General features: G+C 43.1%; 1 protein-coding gene across 4 annotated transcripts in view; it reads right to left on the bottom strand.

Annotated features, from left to right (window-relative positions):
• Positions 1-921: 921 nt before the first annotated feature.
• Positions 922-18,648, bottom strand: part of fgf12a (fibroblast growth factor 12a) — a 33,759-nt gene continuing 16,032 nt past the window's right edge. For 3 of the 4 annotated variants that reach the window (XM_084370161.1, XM_084370160.1, XM_084370158.1), the window contains 3 exons: positions 15,960-16,063; positions 5,769-5,967; positions 922-3,890 (listed from right to left, as the gene is read on the bottom strand). In XM_084370161.1, the coding sequence (XP_084226287.1) occupies positions 3,775-3,890; positions 5,769-5,967; positions 15,960-16,063 (419 nt within the window). In that variant the 3' untranslated portion in view covers positions 922-3,774. The other variant, XM_084370159.1, reaches the window with a different exon arrangement.

Raw genomic sequence — 18,648 nt, forward strand, 5'->3', positions numbered from 1 at the left:
TTCAGTGAGACACAAACAAGACAGAAGTGCTAATTTCACAGCTTTTGATGCTCGGAAGCCATCTTGGATTCTGAAGTCGGTGTCTGACTGGGAACCCAGATTTTCTGACTTCTCAGTCGACATAAATTGTTGTCATATGATGGCCGATGCGGTTCCGAGATTAGTGATTTCCTTACTTTTCCTCATGCTCTACCATCTGTGGTTGTGGGTGAAATGTTACAACTATTGGATGGATTTCCATGAAACACATTAGATGGAGAACTTTCGTCTAGCTTGTCCCCTTTATATTTGCCTTTAACTTTCTATCTTTTTGTCGCCCTTCTCCCTCCATCACCCCGTCTTTCCCCATCTTATCGGGTGCATCGATGCATTAGTCTTCCAGGTTGCAGCGCGGCACACTTTTCAGCTGTTTAGCGCAACATAGTGAAACGCTGAAACAGAAAAAAAGAGAACATGCCAGCCTCCCCTCCCCTCCCTCCTCCAACTCTCTGTGCTGCAGCCATCAGCGGGAGAGAAGACAAGCCACGTCCTGAAAGTCAGGGGAGCCTTCATCCTCCTCCTCCTCCTCCTCCTCCTCTTCTTCCTCCTCATTCTCCTTGCAGACGGCACGGAAGGTCTGTTTCCATGACAACGGGAGAATTAAGGGCGAAGGAGCGCCATCCCAAAATGACACAACGGATTTAGGGGCTAGCGAGGAGATAAATCACCCCCGGTGAATTGATAGAGGAAACGGATTGGATTTTCTGGATGCGAACCGCTGCATAAAAACCCCACGTTGATGGATGTAGTTTTGTCTGCGGCTTTCTCTTGTTGTTTGCGATGAGTGACATCAATAAATAAAAAGAAGAAGACAGACACAACAGCCGTCAGTCATGATCAGCAACACATTGAATCAATCACTGCGTAGGTGCAAGCTTTTGATAACATAGTCTTTATTCTTAAACAATCACTAACTTCATTCTGATTTTTAATATCAATGCATATTTTTTGTTTTTTTATTTCATCTCACAATTCATAATGCATATATGAGCGTGTTCCGATGCAGTGAAATCATCTGCAAACAAAGAAACAATAAATTATACTTAAGATCACATACAACCAAAGCCTTTTCTCACCCTTTCATACATCAATAGTCCCCCCCCCCCCCCCCGAAAAGTGCTCTCCTTTACGGCTTTCTCACATCAGCTATTTTTACCTCCTCGCTTTAGGCATCCCTTTTTCTCAAATCCTCTCATTCTACTGTCAACTGTTGACATCGAGTACATCCGATTTCATGCATTGCTTTAAGTCCACATGTATCCCATTTGCACCAATATAAACCTCTATAAAAAGATACCTAGATATGCTGGTCTTGCCTGCTGACTTTCAGTGTCACGTCTAATATACTGTATGTGTCAGTGTTATGATGCAGGTGCCGTGGAAGTCGAACTAATCTACCGTTAGCTCTTGCAGGTAACTCGCACTGGCTATGGACCCGGGCCCTAGGTGGAAGACCCTTCCTAGATGATATATAAATGATATATCACTGCGATTTGCTCTGTGCAACTGAATGTGTGCTATTTACTGTACATACCACCGACTCTCTAGAGAAAGAGATGTATAAACTCTCTAAAACGTTGCATAAAAAAGTTTGGTACCTTTTCTCCCCACATTCTCTCTCCTCACGCTTACATCAACTTTTACAGTCATGCGATGTTCATGCTTTTGTCTCAGCTCCTTTTCATCCCTCCTAGACTGGCTCAGCTTAGCTGTACACCACCTTTAATGATAAAATCCCCATCGACCCCATCCCAATCTCCTTAAACCCCACACCAGTGGCCAGGCTTTGTGCAACGGGTGCTGGACAACGAGCGGCCAGCCTTTATGTCTGGCCCCATTCGCGGAACAAGTGTAGGACTTCCTGAGTTAGACAAACTAATTGGGGATTAGGAATGAGCTATGTGGCGTACACGGCGTACGCGGTGTACCAGTCAATTCACCTTGTTTATACAGCCCTGTCAGCATGTTGATTTATGAAAGAGAAGCTTTCCTCCACAATGCAGCAAATGGCTCATTTCATGGGTCATAAAACCAGTGGGGACGGAGACTGTATGGATTACCATGTCAGAGAAACCAAGATGGCAACACACCCTCGACCCAACCTGGCTAAATCCAGATGAACCGGTTCCTCAATGAGACGTTGCTGCTCACATTGTGAAGGAAAACCCTTAATGATTCCGACCTCACATGGAAATCATCAACAAGTCAGGTCAGCGGATTATTAAACAGTCAGGCACCCTGTCCACCAGTGTTTTGAAATCTCCTTCACAATGAAAGTAACAGAAACAGTTCTTGAAAACCAGTCAACACGTATCTTCACTGCCAGGCTCGCCGAACAACTTCCCATCCTTACTCTCGCTTTAAAAAAACACACACAGCACAAGTCGTTTATCAAGGATTATTTCATGATTTGTCCGTATAGTTCAAAAGCCTGAATACTGTTATATAGTTATATTTTGAGAGCTGTTGTTGTAGCCTAGCTAACAGCAGAGAAACTGATCTGTGTTTCTTGAGGTGCAAAATGTGAAGTGACCGTTTCTAGGCCATGGCTCATAGTGCTGATGCTGGTCGTCATCTTCCTCTCAGCTTTGGGAGAGAATCTTTGCCATTGTTGACAAGTTTGGACATCTCTTAGCTTAAAACCTAATAATCCAAATGTTAAGAGTATATTGAAGCTATATCAAAACCTTCGATTTGGACTTACTTTTACAACTTTCTTCGTCGGACCTCCCTGCTGACGAACACGGAGATGCATTGTCAGCTTTTGTTATTACTATTTTTTAGAGACATACTAAACTGCTCTCTATTATATTGCTTGTGTCAGTCCCGTCCTGTCGTGGCAGAACAACATAGGGGAAGTTCACGTTAGAACATTTGAAACAGCCCTATCTGTCTTAGTCACGTTAGTTACACTTACAGTACACACCTGAGTAAATTACATCCCACCCCAAAGCACTCTGTTTTCTATTGGAGTCCAACACAGAGAACTCTCAAATACATTCAGTCTTACCCTCACACCAGAGCAGGTAGTGCGACAGTGCATTCAAGATCAAACTATGAGAGAAAAAAAACATAAAGAGTAATTGAAAAATAAAAACTACTTCCTTTCGTCTCAGAAACAAAAACAAGCCAGGATTACCGTGGTAGTAACTGGGATGGTAAAGATCAACAGATTAGTTATGATGGTGATGATGATGATGATGATGATGTTATAGTTATTACCGACAACAATAACACAATAAAGCATATGAGAGTGCAATAGCATTTAGAAAAAAGAAACCAATGTATGAAAATTGAACATGTATTAAAGCTTGTTTTTCACAGCATAAATTGGAAATGATAAATATTCGCATTTGTGTGAAGAGAGACCACCATTCCTTTGTTTATTTATCACAGCTTTTTCTCTTTTTTTTGCATAAAATGTTGGTCAAGTCCTGATTGAAAATGTTTTTTTTTTTTCTCCATATATATATATATATATCCTCTGGTTTCATATTAATTCATCTAAAAGGTTTTCACAGGCAAGAGTTCAGTTTTGTTTTTGTTGTCTTGGGTGTACAGTAATAGCTCCTCATCGTCGTCGTCGTCGTCGTCGTCTTCGCAACGCCCTCTTCCTTTTTAAATCAGAGGGGATGGTGGTGCGTGTTTTAGGGGGGCGTTGAGTTTTCCTAGGGCCCCTCCCCCCTGAGTCAGGACGAGGCCACTCCCCCCCGCTGGAAGCCCCTCCCCCCGCTGCTATGTGGAGTCCTGATTGACAGCTTTCCCTCCGTTCATGGTGGGAGTCCCTGAGCTCTTCCTGGAGCGGTGCTTGTCCTCTATCTCATGCAGTGACGGCTCCCTGTACATACAAACTGCAGCGGAGGTGTAAAGAGAGGCAAAAGGAGATGGAGGGAGAGAAGAGGAGAGGACAAAGGGAGGAGGAGCTCAGAAGGGGGACAATGGAGAGCAGATTGAAGAGATGGATGTGAAGACAGAGACAAGGTCAGGTGTGAGGCTGGAGGGACAATAATACCAGGCTGGGAGGGATAAGACAGGGAATTAGGGTATGTCAGCACTTTTCTTTTATCACATTGCTTAAAAAGTTTTTATGATAATATCCAACACTGCTCTCACAAAAAAAACCCCATGATATTCAAATAAACTTTTGATGTGTGTATGTGAGTGTATTCCTCTTGAGGCTCGGTACTTGGAAAACAAACAAAACAATAGACTTTAATAAAATACTTTGGCGTTTCTGGAAATACACTTATTTGATTTTTCGCTGAGAGTTAGATGAGTAAATCGATACCACTCTTGTAAGTCTATGATTAATATGATGCTACTGCTATTAGCCAAAATTTCATTGCATTCTGCTCCAGTGCCCCTATAATAATGCATCTGTTATATCTAGTTAGCTTGATTTGTTCAAAAACCTAAATGTAGAGTAAAAAGTGATAAAATCATAACTTCGTGTTTCTACACCTCATCTTTACAAGGTTTTAATCAATGCAATCTGTATAGGTGACGTTTAGAGGTGCTGGTAGGTGGATTGTCTTCTACCTTTGGACAGAGCCAAACTAATTGTTTTACGATGTTATGCTAATGCTAACCCATCCAGCTGCTGGTTGTACCTCATATTTAGAATACAAACATACGAGTGGTACTGATAATGTCAGTTCTCATTTTTTTTAGAGGTGCAATGTGGAAAGAAAATCAATAATTAGCATAATTAGCACATTTAGCTCAGTTAGCCTCCCAGAGAACATGGCTAGACATCAGAATTGGCATGAACACAGCCTCAGGAGTGTACAGGGATCAGTTTACCAACAGGGGATACAGTATGGAGGCGATTTACAGCGGCTCCAGCCAGGACTCTTACTAGTCAGTTTGTTTTGTTACTTCAGTAAAACAGATAAACTTGAATTCTGAAGGTGTACGGTTGTATTTCCTGCATGAAAATAGATGTAAGAATTATTCCTTTGCTGATTACTTCTTGGGGTACAAAGTGGTATCACAAGACAAGATGGGCTGGGGCTAAGTCTTAAACATGCTAACTTTCCTAGATATCTCTGCAAAACAATACATAGACATCTTTGATGTAACATCAAAACTGTTATTTCTTCACATTCACATTAATTAATTTCTTACAACATATAACACATTGCACCTTTAACTCTCTGTAAAAACAAGAATAAGCATATTTCCTAAACTATAACCATAAATAAGCCATCAGTTCCTATTATATCTTATGTGATTCCAGTATTATTTTTTATACATATTAGACCTATGAATTTAAAAGACTCTATCAGACATTTTTTATCCTATTAATGGCGAATGTGTATACTTAAAATTACTGCCAACCCTTTCCAAGCTATACCATGAATTTTTTATTCCTCCCCATCTTCAGAGGAACCTCTGTTCTGCTAATTTCCATAATGGAACGTTCAGAGACATTAAAACTTGCTTCAGATATAATCCATCACAGCATAAATGCACAGTTGTGTCACTGCGAGCTAATGTCTTTAAGGAACTCTGCTTGTGGCTGAAGGATATTATGATATATGAAACTACTGTACGTTGTCGTCTGCAATCCGAAACATTTAATATGCAAGAATTAAAACATATTCTCAGTGTCTTTCTTAATTGTTTTGTATCTAAATGTTTTAAATATCATTAGTATAGTATATATACTACATGCATAATCACAAAAAGGAGCAAACACACATTAAAAAGATCACTTTTTCTCATACCTTCAATGGGCCTGGGCACAAAGTGTGACGAGGGCTTTGTTTTCTTGACCCGGTTGCCCTTCATGACTTGTCCCTCCTTGGTGAGGCCGAGGAACCAGGCCCGGCCTGACTCCTGCTGCCGGTACACAGTGGACGAGTAGATCACATAGTAGTTCTCGAAAACGGACTCCTTGAACTTGCACTCCGGCGTGAACATCTCCTGCAAAAAAAGATGGGAGTCAGGGATTTAGATACAGCATGCGCATGTGGGCCGGCACGTTAAAGGAAGGCGTACAGCGCATATCAATCGATGCATGCGAACACACAAAATCAATTTTTGTATCCACACAAATATCAAAGACACACGCAGCGATAAACAGGCGGTTGGTTTTTAATGAAGTCTCATTTGAGAGGGAAAAAAAGAAAGCTGTGTCTCTTTCACTCTGCCAATATTGGCGCTCATAACTAGCATGTGTACACTGCCAAGGTCAGTAAACATACTGTATTCACACTCACACACACGCACATCCTGGGAAATCCAAGTAATGAGACTGATAGCCTTATTGCAATATTGGTGAACAATGGAAGATTTTTATCTCTCTGCTTCATTATCAAAGCAGCGAGTCAAGGAGAAAGTCAAGGGGACACACGGGAGGTGGAGAGGATGACAGGAAAAAAAATGGAACGAACCAGATATTGGATACACCGTCAGGACTGAGTGTGGTGCCAGATTGTTGCCATGCCCGCTCTCGAGACGAAACAATGCTCCAGACAGTGTTACCCATTGCAAAAAAACGTGGCTAATTCTAAAGAAGGCAATGGTGGGACCAACTTTTGAATTGGCAGCAAAATACTTCTTAATCTAAACTTAATAAAGCAGCTGAGCTGATTAACGTGCGCTGACAAGCTGAGATGCCAAACCTCGTCACCTTTACCCCTCGTCCCTGCTGTCCTCCTTGTCTGAGTGCTTCCTGACTGAACGAGGCTAAATTAAAAACTAGTCAGTTTGAAGGGCGGGGAAGTCGTGTGTGTCAAAAATAGATGCTGGTGATGCGGAACAGCTGGCTTGGTGGATGTTGTGCCATCTCAGTTTAGGCAGGCTTTGCGAGGTTTGTGTGTGTGTGTGTTGTTTGGTGTCGGTGCTGTATTTCATTCATTAATATCTCCTGCAGGGTGCTGTGCCCTTTTAAGGTTGTCCAGTTGACTGACAGCCCAATTCTGCTTCCCGCTGGAGGTGACAGTTTATGTGTTTGTGTGTGTGTGTGTGTGTGTGTGTGTGTGTGTGTGTGTGAGAGAGAGAGAGAGAGAGAGAGAGAGAGAGAGAGAGAGAGAGAGAGAGCATTTTACAAAATGAATGAATAAATAATGAAGGAGAAGCTAAAAGAAATAAAGTTAAAGGGTTGGGTCAACCAAATTACAAAAAAAAGTAACCTGCAAAACAATTTCTGCTTCCACTACAATACAATGGAGGTTACATTTTTTTATTTGTGATGCTCAAAGGCAAAGAAAATAACATTAAAATTTGATGTCTTCCAGGCTATGGCTGTTGATACAGTAGTTTAGTAGTTTTGCAATGTTTTAAACCTAGAGTATGTTGTTTCTGCCACCCAGGGTCTCTCAATCAAAACTGTAAAAAGAAAAGACCTAATCCGAGGACATTGTGAAGTAGCATTGGATCATGGGAGTTGTTGTCTTCATTGTCGAACAACCACCGTTGCTAATGAAAATCTATCTGATGCAACTCAGGCAGAAATATCCACAGATGTGGTAAAGTTTTATACACTTTATGACAAGTCACATTTGCCGTCCTCCTTCCTCACTCTCTGACGTATCATCTGACGTTGATACAGGCGACCGAGGGAAACACAAAATGACCGATTTCTCTGGTAAACTTTTGGGATGATGTAAGTACACAACTCAAAAAAAATAAACAACAAAGGTCTTGTTGTTTTTAGACATTTTTAAAGCAGAAATGTTACATATATCTTTAATCACCAATGCTCATCTTCACTGTACTGAGTTTGAGGCAGAAATCTAGGTCAGGTTACACCTCAGCTATCTACAGTACATTTAGATACTACTCGCGGTAAATGGAGAAATGTGTTTTTGTAATTCAGGTGAAATGACCCTGAAAATTTGTTTGCAGGACTGCAGTATGCGCAACAAAACACTGACATATCACCACCTTATTCAGCTGTTATGGCAAACCTCTTACAAACAGCATATTTATACATCCAGGAGAAGAAGACCAAGATTAGTTTTTATTTAAAATCTTGTCTCCATCGACTTCTGAGAAAATTACCCATCTTTTTAGTCTAACTGCTAAATGCTCAACTATATTCACAGGCTAGACTTAACTTTGTCTCTCTGCTGTTTGGTGCCAACAGGTAGTGTGCTGGGGATTAATCAGAGATATTTTGCAGTAAAACAGCTGCCTGCTGCAGATGGAAACAGGGTGGATGAAAGCTGTGAGAGTGAATCAAAACAGTCGGGGTCACGTCAAGGATAAGTTGACCCCAAAAATGAAAATGCAGTCATCATCTACTCACCCTCTTGCTAATGAAGTTTTGCAGTCATTTCAGTCAATCAGCCATTTTTTATTTGTATAGCACCAATTCACAACAAAAGTCATCTCATCAATGAACTGAGGGACGCTACAAAGTTAAGTAAAGCTGAGGAGAACTCAGATATGGATGATAATTCTCTGAGTTTGTCACTATAAGCAACACCTTTCACAAACATGTAGTAATTTAATCAATTTTTCATTTAAAACTATTGATTAGTGTAGCTTTAAACTCCCAATCCGAATTGAAAACAATGCCGTTTAAAGAGTGTGTGTGCCGGCATGGCCTGACACAGTTCAGCAGATTAAGCTTCAGTGCTTGCGACTGCCCATTTTAAGACACAGCAGTGCACAGCAGGCTGTGTAAAGGACTCGGGCAAGGTGAGGTCACATGGTCGGCGGTGTGAAAACGTCTCGCTGGTCAGCAGGAGGGAGGACAAGCTCTGTGGAGAGCTGGCGACCGAGTTTATCTGGGCCTGCCGACACACTGTCAAACAGCAGACATCTCTCTCTCTGTCGGGGCACTGGGGGTCACGTCGTGCCTGTCTGGCTGTGTGCGAACATATGTGTTCGAGTGGGCGGGGGGGCAGACAGTGATACATTTCACACCAGCAGGCTTTGTGCCTCCTTCATCTGTTTGGAGCCCGAATCGGGCCGAGCTCGCGCGCGTACGTACACACCCACATAATCACGTAAGCGCGCTCTGCTATCCTTCACATTTGCCGTGCTGACACACTGTAGGATCCCCTCCAAATTTGTCCACAAGGACGACGCTCTGTTACTGTCTCCGAAAGGGCTCGGAGCAGTTTAGAAAGCACCCTGACTGTGGCTCGGGAATGATAGGGGTGGAATGTAAGTGACTTTGAAGTGTTTGACAGAGCACCTTGTTTGCGGATGACTGAGTGGAAATATGAGGTGAAGAGACGGGGGTCAGAGTCTCTCGTGATTAATGAGATCTCCTTAATGGACACACGTGAACCAGAACCACACAGGAGGGAAGGGAAAGCACAGATTGGCGGAGGGACGCTGGCACGCACAGTCTCAGTGCAACACGCATGCTGTCATCGTTAAAATGCACGCCAACAGGTTCACCCTGTCGCTTCCTCCGCCAGGAATACATAATCAGCCAAAGTTGTTAGCGGCGCAAAACAGGGAAAATTAAAAAAAAGGACGTGCCACGTTTCAGGGCCATGTTAGTGATGGTAAACTGATTACAAGGACGCCTATTTATATTCCATGGTGAGCTGAAGGAGAAAGGCGAAGGACTTGTTAGTGAAACTGGGCACGTGAGGCTGCTCCACCATCAGGGGTCTCAGTAGGGAGCTGAAGATAAATAAACACAGAGGACCACCTGAGACCACGGTGAACAAACACCACGAAACCTGGGACAGAATATAAATGTTTTCGGCAGCGTCAGCACACGGGAAATTTACAGCGATTTCAGCCGACTGTCAGCTGAATTTAAAGCACCTAATGCAAGTTTAAAATAGACGGATGTGATTCTCCAAGAGCACGTCTTGGAAAAAGGAAATGACTCGATGAACCGGTCCACAGACATTTACAGTGATTGTGAGTCATGAAAAACATGGAAAAAGAAAAGACGGACGTGAGAAAACAAGATGCAGAGAAGGGTAGAAAACATCAGCTGCTGGCTGGAAATGCACATAAAATCAACCGATGTGATGGAAACAGGCAGTTACAACAACTAGTTGTGGTGTTAACGCCAGAAAAAAACCATGCATTGTATGTACACAATGCCATTTCAAATGATATTTTAAAAAAATGGACCTAACACATTCATGAGGCCTCTCCAAAAACAGGAAACACAGGAAGAAAAAGGAATACGACATGGGACAAAGCTACCGGGCTGGGATTGATAGAGACAGTGCATACTGCGGGACACCGCTTTGTAATGCTGTTCTCCCACGAGTTTTATGTCAGCCATCATTTTGTAATAGCCGGTGTCATCTGCTTCTCTGGATTTACGGGGATTTTAATTCCGGGGCCTGTTGCCACAAAATGTCAGACACGACCAGGTGCAACGACAAAAATCCCTCACGATGCCCTGATGTGAGTGAGGTGGCCGTGGGTTGTAGAGGGCAGGGCGTAAAAAATGAAACACGAAGTAAGAAAGCAAGATGTAACAGATATGAAACTGGGTTGCCTACAGAACTGGGCTGAATGTATCCCGAATCCAAATCAGATATCGGCTCCATCGGGGGACGAAGCCGGCTCTCCGGCTTTGCATAGGAGCCCTGCTGCTGCCTACAGGCGTCCTTTGACTTTCAGGATAAAGATGTGAAGGATATGGCGGGGGTTGGGGGGGTAGGAGGGGTGGGGGGGACCTCCATTTAAATATGGGCCGGAGCCACTGGTGTATCCGAGAGATTTGGCCTCGGTGAGAATCCCAGGCCTGCCATGGAAGTCCCGGCGAGCTCATTATTATTCTGGGAGAGATTCAGGTCGGGGATCGTCTAGACATTACTTAAACTGAAAAAATCTCTTTCTCACTTGTTCTGTCCCTTCGCCTCCCTCCTCCCCGCTGTTTATCTTTTCCTCCGTCTCACTCTGAAAGTCAATCACTTTCAAACAAGGTTCTGTTCTGTCCTTAACTTCCTCCAGAGAGGACATCGATGGTTAATGGCTAAAATCGAATCCCAAACACGTACTGATGGCTCCAATTGTCCCGGAGAAAAAAAACAGCGTTAGTTTCTCTCAGCATTCGTCATCCTGCTCATTTCCTGGCCGTCTTTACTTCCTCTTTATACCTCCAGAGGGTAATTATCACTGTCGACACACACGTATGCAGCCTTAATGCGCAAGAACGCTAATGCTTAAACAGTTAGTCAAATAATTAATTAGTAAATTGACAGAAAATGAATCACAGTCCCCTCATGGTGAAATATCATGGGGCCTTATTTCAGAGGGGAAAAAAGGAGGATTGTTAATGGTGAGAGACAAATCATTTTTTGATCCTGTTTAAATTGTGGCATGATTTACACACGAGATGTTTGTCGGATTAAAAGATCATTTTTCAAATCAATTAAGTTGCAGTTCGATGACAAACTGTTGACTGTGAAATTAAAAGTTAGAAAGACGACGCACCCAACAGCCGTGTTAGTGACATCTCATTTAACACTCAGCAAGGACTTGTAGCGCCGGTCCCTTTTGGCCAGACTTCTCCCTTGCACTGGCAGAAATTGAATGTGGCAAGGTGACAGCCATATTGTAGTTGTTGACATTCTGTATATTGTGTGAGACGAAAGATTGTAGTTCACTGAGCGGCTTTAAATTGCGCTTTACTATTTTTCTGACAGACAGCGACTTTCTTGAATTGCAAAATTATGCTTTGATTTCGCAAACATCATGTGTGTGATTCATGACAAAAAAAAAGACAAGACAGAAAAATGATTTGTCTCTTGCCCGAGACTAGCGTACATATGCTCTTTGAAATAAGGGTCCCATGGGGCACGCTGGAGGGCCTCTATAAACATACATTATTATTGCAATATACAACTTTACAACCAGTAATGAATGAGGTTTTTTTTTCTTAAAAAAAAACCGAATTATATACTTATAATCATATAAAATCCTTTAAAAACTCTCCAGGGATCCCCCGTATTTTGGCATTCAGGCAATTGGTGGGTGTTAGGGAATCATTACAGTGTGCCGAATAGCAATGTGTGGTATAATTGGTAGATAAAAACAAACATGCACAGAGTGATGAGATAACACCTGCTGTAGAGGCTATTTTGCACAGATATGAATACAGGAGTGCCTTGAGCAATAAACTGAAAACATTCTCTAAGGGCCCAGACACAACAAAGCAAAATTAAAGGACTTAGTAGTGGCGAAAAGACCGACTGTTACGCCAACTCGCATCGCCTGTGTCTTCACCAAAAAGCCCTTGAACGCACCGCAAAGACTACAGCTGACGGCCAACTAGTTTGTACGGTATGCATCATTCAAAAAGGGAACGCAGCGTATCCACTTCTGATCAAGAACGTGTCTGATAAAAAGTTTCAAATGGTGGAGGCAAAAAATAAGAAGAAATTGCACTGAATAGGAGAAATCATGGACACGCTCAAGAGGCTTTGCCTTTCTTTTTTCCATTTCTCTTCTTGTGCACTGATTTTCTTGGCTGAATAGGCAATCAGAGTGATTTCCCTCATCAACTGGCTCCACCTCTGATTCAAGGGCTTTCAAGTGTTAACAGGGTAGGACGCCTCTTAAAAAGCTAGGGGCCGTGGACGCTCACCAGCGGCCTCGATTTTGGCCAATGGCTGACCGTCAGCCTGGTGCGTCGGGGGCCCTAATACGGGCTAGTTGCTGCCTCAGTGCAGCCAATACACAGGCACATAATTCACAAGTTTTTGATTCAACACTGCAACAACTTCTTATAAGGATTTTTGTTCTGGAGACAGAAAAAGACCAAGACGTGGGAGAGAGGGCAGAGAGGCTACTGACAAAAACGCCCTTCTGTCATTTGTCTTCTGAACAAAATCCGAAGCTCTCGCTGACCTTCCATACAGACTCTCTCCCTCAGGGCCTTCAGTGAAGGCTTTACTGCGACACATTATTTTTATTCTCTGACGTAAATAAGATTCGATAAGAAGCAGTAAAATTAGAAAGATATATGGACGGATAGACGGATAGACAGATAGATAGATAGATAGATAGATAGATAGATAGATAGATAGATAGATAGACAGATAGATAGATAGCAGAGAGAGACAGGCAGAGATGGAGAGAGAGAACAGTGGTTACTGCTGTGCAGTAAACTAGGTCATATTGAGAAGTGTTATAAATAATGGAAGGGAGCTCTTCATTGTAGATGCTCAGCCCCCACGCACTTCATTGCTAAACACTCCACACAAGCATTATCACCCTGCTCACCCATGGCTACATCGGCTCCACTTAATTGATCAACTGTAATAGCCAACTGATCACTAAAACAGAAAAGTCTACCTGACACCTCCATAAAAGGCTTCTCAAAGTTGTGTCGCAACACAACTTCCTCCGAATCATCTGAAAGAAGATAAAGCTTGTCGCGTCGCCTCGCTAACAAGACGAGCGCAAAAAGAAGCCGGGAGAGGAAAAAAGGAGAGAAAAAAAAGACGAGGGAGCGTTGGAGACGTGGGAGGATATCCCTCAGTAATTATCTCCCTGGAGGGGGGGCGAGGGAGAGAGCTGTGTGTGCATCTCTGCTCTCAGATGTTAGGAAGACCAAACAAGACAACAAAACAAGCAGCGAGAAACTTTCTAGTTCGGCGAGGCAAAAGAGTTTAAGGGAGGACCTTGAAGAAGAAAGAGAGGGGAGCAAAAGGGAATAAGCAGAGGAGGAGGTGGGGGGGGAAAAAGATAAAGACCTGGACAAATAACAATAAAAGTAAATGTGAGTAAGTATGAGGAATGAAATTGAAGGACTTATTTTATGGCTGTGATCGCACCGCGAGAGCTCTCATAAAAGTGTGAATAAAGAGTAGAAATGTTCCCCTTTACAGTGCTCTGGAAACACTTAACAAGTTTCTCACACTGTCCATCACCACATAATCTGCATCGGTGAATCAAACTGGTAAACATGGAAATCAGGGAGGGAAAGAGGCTACGTGCGCCTTCATCCACGGTCATTCAGCCTCTTTATGAGCTCTCTGTGGCTCTCCAAGGCGCATAAGCCTCCCTGCGATCAGGCCTACCACCCGCATTCTGCTTACCAATGCATGCTAATTTCCCATGCTTCACATCTGAGAGACCAGACCTCCTCCATATGGCCGGAGACTGCATTCTCTGTGCGGCTGTGATTAAAAAAATAGCCCTTTCGAATGTTGCTGCAAAAACATCCCCTCTCCCCGTGATGGAAAGGTAAAAAACCCGTGTCCCTCCGCCCATAAAAACGATGGTTAAAATGATAAACGGAGAGCAGTGTTTGTCACTTGTATCACTTGTGCAGTTGCTAATAATGGTGGAGTCTGGCACAAATGATCATTTCATTAAGGGGTGGGTGTCTGAGGGTCGTACAGCGTCCCCCAAACTTGGAGTAAATTAAAAGACTGCTGTCTGGGCACAATTAAACTTTAATTAGATGTAGATAGGTGGGTGGAGGATTATTGTAAGCCTCATAGCAGGCCTGTGAATTGGGCACTTGTTTATGAGCCTTTAGTTGTGAATGAATCCGTCTACCTGGGTGAGTCATAACAGCCTGCGCATTTATCACACGTCCTTCTCTGAACTTGCGAGTGCTCATACATCCCAGGCACCGAGTTCTGCTCAAGTTCTGCTCGTTTCTCTGAAACAATGGCAACTGAATCCACCCAACTTGTCATTTTATTGTATTTTTTTTAAAAGGTGCAGCATGTGCACCCTTTATCTGGCCTATTTTTTAATGTTGCCTTTCTGTCCCTGGCAGTAAAGCTTCTCCCTTATCAATAAATGTAAGTTGCAATGTGACTAACCCTGGCTTCACCGTGTCCTTCATGGATTTTATGAGTATTTTGAGGTAAAAAAAAGAAAAGTTTGATGGGCAGTTTGTGAATTCCAGCAACTTGCCAGACATTAATCATCGCTGTCTGGCTTATGACACGGCCGCCCCAGCAGCCCTCCCATCCTCGTCTTCCTCCTGCAACACTATCTTTAACTGGATTAGGAACCATGAGACTGAAAGTTACATAACCACGCCAACTAGGGATATCTTCCTGTCTCTATATCTCTACCCCATTTTCTCTCACACTCGCTCTCACCAACTGCAAACTCATTTCCACAAACGTGCTCCGAGAAAATCTTCATCCTGGATGCAACAGCTACGACTTAATGCTTCCTCCAGCTGACATCTGTGACTGTGTCCACCCCCGTTCGTGCATCTGCTACCCACACCGGCCTATATGCTTCCCGTATCTTACACTGCAAATAAAATATCCCTTCTCACAATATTTACTCCCCCACTGACTCTTGAGATGATCTTTTTTCTTTACACCCGAAGGAGTATCTTCGCTAATGTGTTGAGATAATTCCTCTTTATTCAAAGCAAGCGCGAGACTTTTACTGTACGATGATGCAGTTCATTGGCCATGGATTACTGAAAGAGAGATTTATATCAGAAACAAGATTGTACAGTATAAAAATTATGCTTTTGCAGTGTACCCTTCCATGAAAGCAAGAATCCTGAATAGAAATCAGTATGAAAGTTGAACAAAGCAACATCGTTCGCATCAGAAGACAAAGAAATTCAGTGGAAATCCTGTTTTATGGCCGCCCGCTACATAACGAGCCTCCATTAGTAGCCCGTAATAAAAAAATAAAAATAAAAAAAAGAAGAAGAAGAAGAAGCAGTTTTAAAAAGGGCTGAGCACTGAACTTGATGTCAAATTAAATGTAAAACATGCGCGGTGCTGCTTCAACAACAAAGGGGGGGAATAAGTGCTGCAGCGCAACACAAAGGCACATCTGAAGAGCCCTCGAATGGAGCGGAGATGAAAGGGTTTGGAAGGGCTGAGTCTTTGCTGCAGTGGGATATTAAAAGAGACAACAAACTGAACAAAACACAACACGTGTAAATGAACATATACACATTGCGCTCTCACACACACACACACACACACACGTGCACGACCCAACAGTGCGACCGCTGCGAGGGGTTGTACTGTATATCTTACCGAGCTGTAGAGCATGCCCTCGCCATTCATGGCAATGTAGAAGCCACTCTTCACTCCCTGGATGGCCACCACTCTCAGACCCACAGGAATAAGATTAAACAGGGCTGCACAGCGGACAGAGTGGGGGAGAGAGGGAGGGAGAGAGGGAGGTCAGACAGACGGATCCAAAAGAGGCAGAGACAAAAGAGAGACATCAGACGGAAAGGACAGGATAGGACAATTGAGTTTTCACTTAACTCTTGTAGACACGACAGCCTCTGATCTCTGTTCTTTGGCTATCTGTCAGCAGTAAAGTGAGCATCGCAGGACATGGACAATGGGAACACTGTCGCACGTCAGCGTGACAGTGAAGCATTAACGTTCGGGCAGAAATCGAAAACTGTCTGGTGACAGATAAATGACACAATATGGATGGCAAAGCATCCGGCGAGCATCATCATTTTGTGCAAACAGTGAACAAGCTAGCTGAATACAAATAATGTGACATTTTAGATCGTTTGTTATTTGCGAAAGTGATGAAACTACACTCTAAAGTAGACTTTGGGAACTTCAAGTAACTTCACACTCACTTACATTTATGTGACTTTCGTAAGCAACAGCTTGGTTTGCACGGACGTAATTGGTGTTATCGAGCAGCTATAGCAGGAGAAACTTGTTTCAAGTCTTGCAAATGTGCTTAAATGTGCTTTTTCTCAAAGTCCCTGAAAGTTTGGTTTCAAATAAAAAGTATGTCTCTCTTACGTTAAATATTCATGACTAAATAAGCAACTATGAAAGTTAAAACACTTTATCTGGCGCATGCTGATGCAGCTCCTTTAAACTTTGGTACATCTTTGTTTTTAATCTGTTTTATATTTTATTTTTTATTTTCTACACGCCAACTCGAGCAATAGGAAATCAGAGACTGTTGTGCCCACATCTTTACAGAGACCCGTCTCCACCACAGCATTCGAGGTCAAGCTGTTGCACTGCTGCCGACAGAGGACGAGATGAGGAGACTGGATGTGTTTATTTCATTGATGCTCACACCATCAAAGTTGATGCACAGTGTTTCCGATATGTCAAAGTTTAGAGGCGAAGATGTCGACCACATCAGCACCATCAGGTTGCTGCTGTTTACATTCACCCCGTGTCATAGTTTGAGTTTGTGGCTCTGTGATTTCATGATTTATTTTGAAGTTCTGCCCTCATGCGTCATGTTTTGCTTTTCATTTTCTCCCTCTGTGTGATTTCCCGCCCTTTTTCTGTGTTCACCTGTGTCCTATTAGTTAATCAGCCCTTGTGTATATAGTCAGTGTGCTCCGTGCTGTCTTTGTCAGTTCGTCTGTTTTGTTCCCCCGAGCCTGTTCCTGTGTCTTCATGTACCGTCTCCCAGTTTCTGGCTTTTATTCCTCGTCTTTTTCCTGGTTTGTACTTTGCCTTTTGATTTGAACTTCGCCTTTTGATTCATACTTTGTTTTTCTTGGTTTGAACTTTGTATTTTTGCATTTTTTTTTATTTTTTCAGAGCTCTCTTTTTGTTCTTTACCCTGCCTGCCTCCTCAGTGTCTTGTGTTTGGGTCCTCACTACTTGCTTCACCTAACCCCCCCCCCGGTGATGCCTTGATTTACTCAGACCCGTAACACTCATGAAAGATAATCTGCTCCATCAGAACTGTGTGGATGTAGTTTGATCAGATTTGGTTGACAGCGGCCTGCCAACATAAACAAACCACCCCACAGCTCTCATCACATTTTCATTCAATTATTACTGATTTCTGATTGGTGCATGGGCGTTTGTGGCATCGGCTTTTTCCAACAGAGCCCTGCCCACTTTGAATCACACCATGAGCAGTGAAAAAATAGAAATCTGACATCTGAAATATCCCAAACTGTCGTAACTTTGAGGGAAAACTGTGCGTTCATGTTGGACCCCATCAATCATAGTAACAAGCTGATTGAGAATATTCTTTTATAGGGCCTTTAATGTCTGACACCACATTATATTTTAGATTTTTTTATTTATCTACGTTCTTTCCCAGAGATGTATGTTTCATCTAAGAGGCTTTACTGTACGAATTCTGTCAACAAGGAGTCTTATTTCATTCGACTAAGTGCTTCTGGAAAATGAATCACTGTTATCTCTAACTTCTATTGAATCTGAGGACTGAACCGTGACTTTCACAGGCTCTGGTTCGGTGAGGGTGTGAGGACACGCTTTACGTCCCGCAGCCTGTATTGTCGGGCTGATTGTTCTGCAAGTGGCGATGGGGACTATCAGATAAGGCTGGCAGGGACGAGCGGAGACGTGCCAACACGGGTCTGTCCTCCGAGCAGATTCAATTTCACTCAATAAATATCGACGTGCTGCTTTCGCCTGCCAATGCTTTAACTCTGCCCTCGGGCCACTGGAACAGGTGATACACACTGACCACTCTTGCAGTTACAAATACCCTTCATGGCCAGATGTGTGGGGGTGTAAAGGCAGAGTCCATTAGCACCTTGAATTTTATTTTCTCTGGCTTCTCAATCTGTTTTTGATTCTCCCTCGTAACTCTCTCTCCGCTCTCCCCGTCGATCTGTTCCCCCGCTCCCCTTTCCATTTGCCTTTCATGGCTGCTGCCTTTGTCGCTCTGATGACTGGCGATGTCTCTCAGAGGCAGCGTCCACAGTTCTGTCACGTAGCGCTAAAACCCAGGAGTGTTTCACCC

The sequence above is a fragment of the Pagrus pagrus genome (assembly GCF_965226575.1).
Source record: "Pagrus pagrus genome assembly, chromosome: 12".
Classification (NCBI taxonomy): Eukaryota; Metazoa; Chordata; class Actinopteri; order Spariformes; family Sparidae; genus Pagrus; species Pagrus pagrus.